At 38.5% G+C, this 7,832-nt stretch overlaps 1 protein-coding gene across 50 annotated transcripts in view; it reads left to right on the forward strand.

The window, feature by feature from the left end:
- ABI2 (abl interactor 2) overlaps window positions 1–7,832 on the forward strand; it is a 181,992-nt gene that overhangs the window by 82,248 nt on the left and 91,912 nt on the right. For 32 of the 50 annotated variants that reach the window (XM_055290298.2, XM_063644917.1, XM_055290266.2 and 29 more), the window contains 2 exons: window positions 2,035–2,121; window positions 7,653–7,826. In XM_055290298.2, coding sequence (XP_055146273.1) covers window positions 2,035–2,121; window positions 7,653–7,826 — 261 coding nt within the window. The remainder of the gene's footprint in view (window positions 1–2,034; window positions 2,122–7,652; window positions 7,827–7,832) is intronic. The other 18 variants (XM_055290307.2, XM_055290280.2, XM_055290294.2 and 15 more) reach the window with 1 other exon arrangement.

The raw sequence follows: 7,832 nt of genomic DNA on the forward strand, positions 1-7,832 counted from the left end.
CAGTTGTTGTAAGCCTCTGAGTGGGAAGCAGACACACAAGTCAAGGATTTACTGCCAAGAATTATGACTTTAGGGAAAAACCTAACCAAAGGTGTCTTTTTAAGATAGGTACCAATTTTTAGGGTTATACTGCTCTGTTCTTTGCATCTAGATATTCAAGATTATGTGCTTAACTCTTGTCTGTGCATTTATATGTCCTCCCTGCATCTATCCGTAGCATCAATTGTAGATATTTTGCATAATCTCAACCCAAATGTATCATATCAATCTCTCTCCGTGACTTACCTGTTTACCATCCCATTTCTTTCCCAGTGCTACCTACCAGGCTTAACATAGTTAATGACATCTCCATCTTCGTAGTTATGAAGGGTAAAAATCTAAGAATGACCTTCAGCTTGTTGCTGTCCTTGATATGCTAGCTAAATCATTAATTGCCAAGTACTCTCTTCCCACACTTTCAATGTTCTCTCCTTTTCTAGAAACTGCTTTGATTTATTACGTGCCAGCCACTGGGTTAGGCTTTCCACATCCATTGTCTGTTTTTAATCTTTGCAGCCACTATGTGAAGTAGGTTGCATTACCTTGTTTTCATATCACATTTATGGAATAGGCCTGAAGAAGTTAATTGACTAGCTATCCAAACAGCCAGGAAAATGATGGATCAGAGATTTGAGGCTGAGTGACTTGAAAATCCAACCTCTTTCCACTAAGCACTCTTCCACCAGGCATATAAGATCCTTCCCTATTTCTATTTCTGGGTTTTTTACTTTCTCTTTGGGTATCTTTTCCTAGCCATATGGAAACATTTCTGGTCCTGTGAACTGGTTATGCTGTTTGATGCCTCTGAGCCTTCACCCTCACTTGCTTCTCTCAACTTGATTATCTTTCTCAACCTCTGTCAGCTTGGCAGCTTCCTTTCTTCAAGTCCCTGCTGAGAGGTCATTTCATTGTAGCCCTCCTCACCTCCACCACTACTTCCAGGGAATTGCTACAAATATTGTTGGGTTAAGATTATCATGTATTCTTCTGTTTCAATAGAATGTGATCTCCTTGAGAGCACAGACATGTTCATCTTTTTAGTTTTATTAGTCTTAACTGTATTTTGGAGCTAATAGAGGCATTTTCTCTTTATAAGAAAATGCATATCATACTTTGTACCCATTCTAAAGGAAACTGTAACTGTAATCTTTTTTCTTTTTTTTGCCTCTTTAGTTTCCACATATACCTGGCTTATTAGTGCATTTATATATGTTAAACATTTGTTGACAGTTTACTAGTTCTAGGCACTGTGCCAGGTGATTGAGGTGCAGGGAAATACACCTTGGGAAGGAGAGTGGAATGATTTGATTAAGGCCTGCACTTTTCTATACCATCAGGGAGGAAATGTACCAATGAGTTGGGATTATGAAAAATTGTAATGACATAGCACCTGATTCCCAGAGGACAGTTTTGATACTGTTTTCCTAGCAGGTGTTTGCCACTTACTTAGTAGGAAGTCAGTAAGTATTTGTCTAATTAATGAGTGAAGAACCAATTTACTTGCCTACAATTAGAGTAATAAAAAGTATACATTTAGAGTGTTGGGATGTAATATTTTTTTCTCTCTGTATTGACAAACATTTAAACTTGTAACCTTCCAAGGTAAAATTCAGAAAACAACATCATGGTAATCTGCAGAAATGCGTTCCTTGAGAAGGCATGATGTTATGATATGAAAAAAGATCAATTATCTTTTATATATATAAAATATATGATTATGTTATATATATAAAACATGATTGTTATATATATATATTTAACATATCTGTGTATGATAAATGCCTCCTGTTGTGATTTTCAAAAACTTACTAAAAATTCCCCCAGTACTTCATGTGGTAATGAGTTGTCTCTCAACAGGGGATCCTTGAGATCACTGATAAAATGTTTGTGAATAGTAGTTTCCCTCGTTTATGTGTTTATTTTATTGTATTATCCTTTCCTTTTAATGTAACTCGCCCTTATCCCTTATCCTCCACACCTTTTTTGTTTTTGCAGTATCTCTTGCTCCTCCTCCTCCCTCCATCCTACAGGTAACTCCTCAGTTACCTTTAATGGGATTTGTGGCCAGAGTCCAAGAAAATAGTAAGTTTATGTCTTCTTTATGCTGTAGATCAGATTATAGGCATAAAATGTCATTTATATGTGATTGACTGGATAGTCATTCATTTGCTGATACTTCAACATTTCAATATTATGAACAAGTCACTGTCTGGCTAGTGGAGATAAAATAGAGAAATTTTCTACTTTTAAATAACTAGTAGTAAAGACATAAGACAAATACATATAAAATAAGGCACATATAAGAAAAGAAAGATCACATCCTACTGAGGAGGTATCTTTAATCACTAGATATCCCGTCTTTTTCTCTGGGTTGCTCAAATAAGTGGTAGTCTAGTTTCTTATCACTGGAGTTTTACGGGTATTATAGGTGGTCTGAGAATCTTCTCCAGTTTTGTGATTCCAGATGTCAGAAGGGCCTTTTATGGTAGAGCTCAGAGGAGCACGCTGCCAGTCTGTCTCCCGAGAAGCCTCATAGATTGGCAATGAATTTCCCTTGGCCTGTTCAGGTAACTAATTTTGTTGATACCTTGAGTCTTCTTGGGAAGCATTAAGGGAGCTCAGGAGACTGATGACAAATCAGGAGGCCTGTATCAACATTCAGTGAGGAATTCCTGTCACAGAGACCAGTGAACATAGACTGTATGACGGACAAATCATCTTCTTATGGGCAGTCTTTGTGAGGGCCACATCACAATAATAACGTTACATGATTTGCATGAATCTGAACTAGGAGAATGATATTAAAGATCTCATGTCATCAGACCAAAGTAGTCCAGTGTATATATCTCATAACAAGGATGGATGACTTCACTGGTGGGGTAGAAATATTTGCAATCTCTGGCTTAGGATTCCTGATTATTTGGAAATGGGCACTGCCAATACTAGAATGTAAGCTCTATAAGAGCAAGGAGTTTTGCCTGTTTTGCGTGCTAGCTGTTTCCCCAGCACTTGGAAAAGCATCTGACATATAGCAGGCACTTTTGGTCCCCCCTTTTTTCTGCTTCTGTAGCTGACTAAATGCCCCCCTTTTATCAGCACATTCTTCTAGATGTGGTTGTATTTTAACTAATAATTCAGTCTTACTGGCCTAAGGGCTCAGTGTCTTTCAGGTGCCTTTGCATCTCTATTTGCTAATTTCTGAAAATAGTCTATTTTACTTACTTTTGTTTGTTGGAAGGTACTCCATGAACACCTGTAATGTTTACCACACTGTGACTTTGTAAGATGTTTTGTTGAGTTTAAGAGCTGTTTTCACATATAATTAGGTTGATTTCGTATGTTTTAAATTATGCTATTGGGGCCCCCTCTTCTTTAGCTTGGGTGTGACCCACACTGGCTTGAGGAGAAAACTGCCTCTCAGCAAGATTCAACTATTAATAGTTCAGCATGTGCCAAGCACAGCCATAGTGTGATCCTCTGCCAGGCTTGTGAGGTCAAGTGTGGGATACAAGGTCACTGTTCCCAGGTTTTAAAAAATGTCTGCTGCATCCAAACAGGGTAAGTACCAAGTAGAAAAGGATTTAATTACAGTACCAGAATTGAAGGACTTTCCAATGCTGGTTTCATTCTGCATACTCCATACAAGGTGGAAAGTCTAAGTAAATGTCATTACAGTATAAGAATTTTCTTCCATCACAAATCCAGTTTAATCACAATGATTAATGATGGTAGTCACTTGAATAATACCCTGGGAGTTTTTTCTGTTTTTACTATTGTGATGAGCATACACCTTAGAGAATTCTGCCAATCATTTGCTACTGCATGTTCTGTGAGATATTGTCATTCATTCTGAACAAAAGTGGTTCTGAGCAGCTTCTAGAGTAAAGGCCAGATTTTGAAACTGACATTGAAGACTAATCCATTAATGAAACACGAATGTTTGTATAGCAACTAAGTGGTTATTTTCTTAGCAAAAAATTAGACGTGAAAGTCGAATAGGATTTAAAGCAGGATGTCATTGGTTTTCGCCAGTCACCAGTGAAAGTTGCAAACTTTGTAGAAACAGCAAAATGTTTCATGAACCAAACCTAAGAAGTACTGTTTTAATTTAATAGTAAAGTGCATGAATATCACTTTAAGACTTAGAAATGTCTTAAGTAGATGACTGCAAAACATTATTATAGCAGCACTACCTATATTTTAAAAAGTCATTCCCTAATTTAGCCACCCTATCACAGTTGATTGCCTTTTGGATTAGTCTTTTTCATCTTTTCCTACAATCGTATACGTTTCTCATGTACACAATGTACAAAAAAATTGTGTTTGAGGTGTGCTGTGAACTAATTTTACAGACGTGGCAAGACTTAGACGTTCAAATAATGTTTAAGTCTTTAAACTCTTTAAAACATTCACCTTGGAAAGATACATACATTTCTTCTGGTATATCTTCAAAGATATTTCTTTGGAATTATCTTCAAAGCTTTCCAGGTATATTATTTTGAAGATATTCCGTGATAGCAGATACTCACTCTGCATTAAGTTTGATGTTTGGAAGAAGTCTGGAATAATTTGGAACCAGTTATAGTGACCCAGTTATACTGGGGTAAGAAGTACAGCTATGACCCTGTTATTCCCCTTAAAATCTTTCTGTGGCTCCCCATGGCTCTTTGGATAGAGTCCAAACTGCTGTAAGGCCCTTCCTGCCTCATCCTCTTCAGCTTTCTCATGTCTCTGGCTACTGAACTTTGGGCAGTTCTTTGAAAGTTTCTTGCTTTCTTACCTTTGTACTTGTATTGTCCTTGTTTTTTTTTTTTTTTTTTTTTGAGACAGTCTTACTCTGTCACCCAGGCTGGAGTACAGTGGTGCGATCTTGGCTTACTGCCACTTTCCCCTCCTGGGTTCAAGTGATTCTCATGCCTCAGCCTTGCAAGTAGCTGGGAATACACGCGTGCACCACCACATACGGCTAATTTTTGTATTTTTAGTAGAGACGGGGTTTTGCCATATTGGCCAGGCTGGGCTTGAACTCCTGAGCTCAAATGATCCGCCTACCTCAGCCTCTCAAAGTGCTGGGATTACAGGCGTGAGCCTCCCCGCCTGGCCTTGTTTTGTTCTTTGTATCTGACATGAAATATCGATCCCTATGCCATCCTACCCTCCCCCCTTCCTCCCCATTAACTCTTACTCTTCCTTCAGGTTTCAGGAAGCCTTTCCTGACCCACATAACAAGTGTGGTTTATGCTGTGTGCTCCTATAGTATCTTAAAACACACACTACACTCAATTGTAAATGAAGGTTTGGTCGTTCATGTCTTCATGACTTTTGCCTACTGCCCTTTTCTCAATGCTGAGCATAATATCCAGCCATATTATTTAATGTTTGTTGAATAAATACTAATGAAGCATGACTTGAAGGTTTTTAAATTTATCTCATCCCATAGTAGTGTAGCTTTTAAGATAATAGGCATTGGAGTTCAGGTGCTTTTCCACTTAGTTGCTGTTGGAATACTTAATCTTGGAAAGCCAGTCTCCACATCTATAAAATGAAAAACACCACCTCCCAATATAAAGATGAAATGAAATAATGCATTACAAAGGACTAGCTGAGTAATTGGAACATTTTAAGTCAAAAGTGGTAGCTTATTAAACTGGCAGTTACAAGAAAAGTAAAAATGACCAATGGCAGCATCTTTGAGTAATTTTGTAGTGTCATTTCTCAAGGTTATTGTTTTGAAAGTTCCTTTGGATCTGTGGTTCTGTGCAGTTGTTTAAAGTCAGTCTTTTTATCTTACAAATGGAAATAGGCTAAATTGCTCTTTCTCACCCAAGTATATGGTAAATCACATATCTATATCTTTTATTAATAAAAACTATTAGGATGAAAGACATTCTATTTAATGACTGAAGTTTTAAAGTTTATAAAGTAGATCAGTATTCTATACTGGGGCACAGCAGATGGGAAGAATACTGATATGACAGCATGGTGTTGATGTTGCTGCTCCCACCAGGCATCAGCAATCTTCGAAAATCCATTTAATTCACTGGGCACGGTGGCTCAAGCCTGTAATCCCAGCACTTTGGGAGGCCGAGGTGGGCAGATCACGAGGTCAGGAGATCGAGACCATCCTGGCTAACATGGTGAAGCCCCGTCTCTACTAAAAATACAAAAAATTAGCCGGGCGTGTTGGCGGGCGCGTTGGCGGGCGCCTGTAGTCCCAGCTACTCGGGAGGCTGAGGCAGGAGAATGGCGTGAACCCGGGAGGCGGAGCTTGCAGTGAGCCGAGATCGCGCCACTGCACTCCAGCCTGGGGGACAGAGAAAGACTGTTTCAAAAAAAAAAAAAAAAAAAAAAAAAAAAAAAAATCCATTTATTTCAATTGGTAGGCTTAGATTAAAAAATACTAAATAAATTGGATTGCTCAGAGAATCACATGGGAACTATACTGGTACCTCATAAATAAGAATTAGTGCTGTTCATTAAACCTGGGGAGCTGATAAACAGGTTTATTCATTTCATTCTGTTCAGCTGTGCTCAAGTATGTACCAACCATTTTGAAAGCTTAAGGTAGCTGAGTTTGAAGATAATCTTTTTGATGTTACTATATATTGGTATGCAAGCTGTGGAAGCACATCTCCATGGGAGATATTTTAAATTACTCTGATAGTACACTTGGACATTTAGCCTGAAGAAATTCTGAATTATAGTCTGAATTAGAAGAAATTCTATAAGTAAACAAACATCTTCATAGATGAAGTAACCCGTTTGCTGATGATTTTTTTCCTCTTGAATTTGGTAAAATGCTATTTTAGAAAAATTCATTAAGAGGAAAGTAGTGGGTTATTAAAATTTTACTATTCCCTGGACTCATTTAAGTGAAAAAATATTTTAAGAATTTGTGATATATGGTTTTCAGTGTATTTCTGATAACTTATCCTTGAATACAGTGTAAAGCTCCGCTGTATTGTACTGATCTCTGGTTTTTTGATTTTTTTTTTTTTTTTTTTTTTTTTTTTTTTGCGTTATTGTTTTTGAGACGCAGTCTTGCTCTATGGCCCAGGCTGGAGTGGCATGATCTCGACTCACTGCAACCTCCACCTCCCCGGTTCAAGCAATTCTCATGCCTTGGCCTCCTGAGTAGCTGGGATTATGGGCGCCCAGGACCATGTGTGACTAATTTTTGTATTTTTAGTAGAGACAGGGTTTCACCATGTTGCCCAGGCTGGTCTCGAACTTCTGACCTCAGGTGATCAGCCCGCCTTGGCCTCCCAAAGTGCTAGGATTACAGGCGTGAGCCACCGCTCCTGGCCATACTGATCTCTTTGGAAAGAGGATTTGTGTTAGTATAAACAGGTTCCGGAGGCTCAGTTAATAATTATTTTGTCTAAACTTTATTCAGTGTCCATTAGCATTAATCCAAGTGCAAGAGAGGGAGAACGTCATACTTGGAGCTCTAGAACATTATAGTTGGTGGGAAGACTTCCCTTGCTCATTCATTTTCTGAAGGAATATTACATTTATTTTCAAGTCTAGGTTTATATTCCATGAACCCTTGGATAGGAAATACTGAACTTTGCATAACATACAGTTTTGTTGTCAGCCTGATACGTTCTTAGTTTCAGATACACCACCTCCACCGCCACCTGTGGAAGAACCAGTCTTTGATGAGTCTCCCCCACCTCCTCCTCCCCCAGAAGATTACGAAGAGGAGGAAGCTGCTGTGGTTGAGTATAGTGATCCTTATGCTGAAGAGGACCCACCGTGGGCTCCACGTTCTTACTTGGAAAAGGGTAAGT

This window comes from Symphalangus syndactylus, chromosome 8, assembly GCF_028878055.3.
Source record: "Symphalangus syndactylus isolate Jambi chromosome 8, NHGRI_mSymSyn1-v2.1_pri, whole genome shotgun sequence".
Classification (NCBI taxonomy): Eukaryota; Metazoa; Chordata; class Mammalia; order Primates; family Hylobatidae; genus Symphalangus; species Symphalangus syndactylus.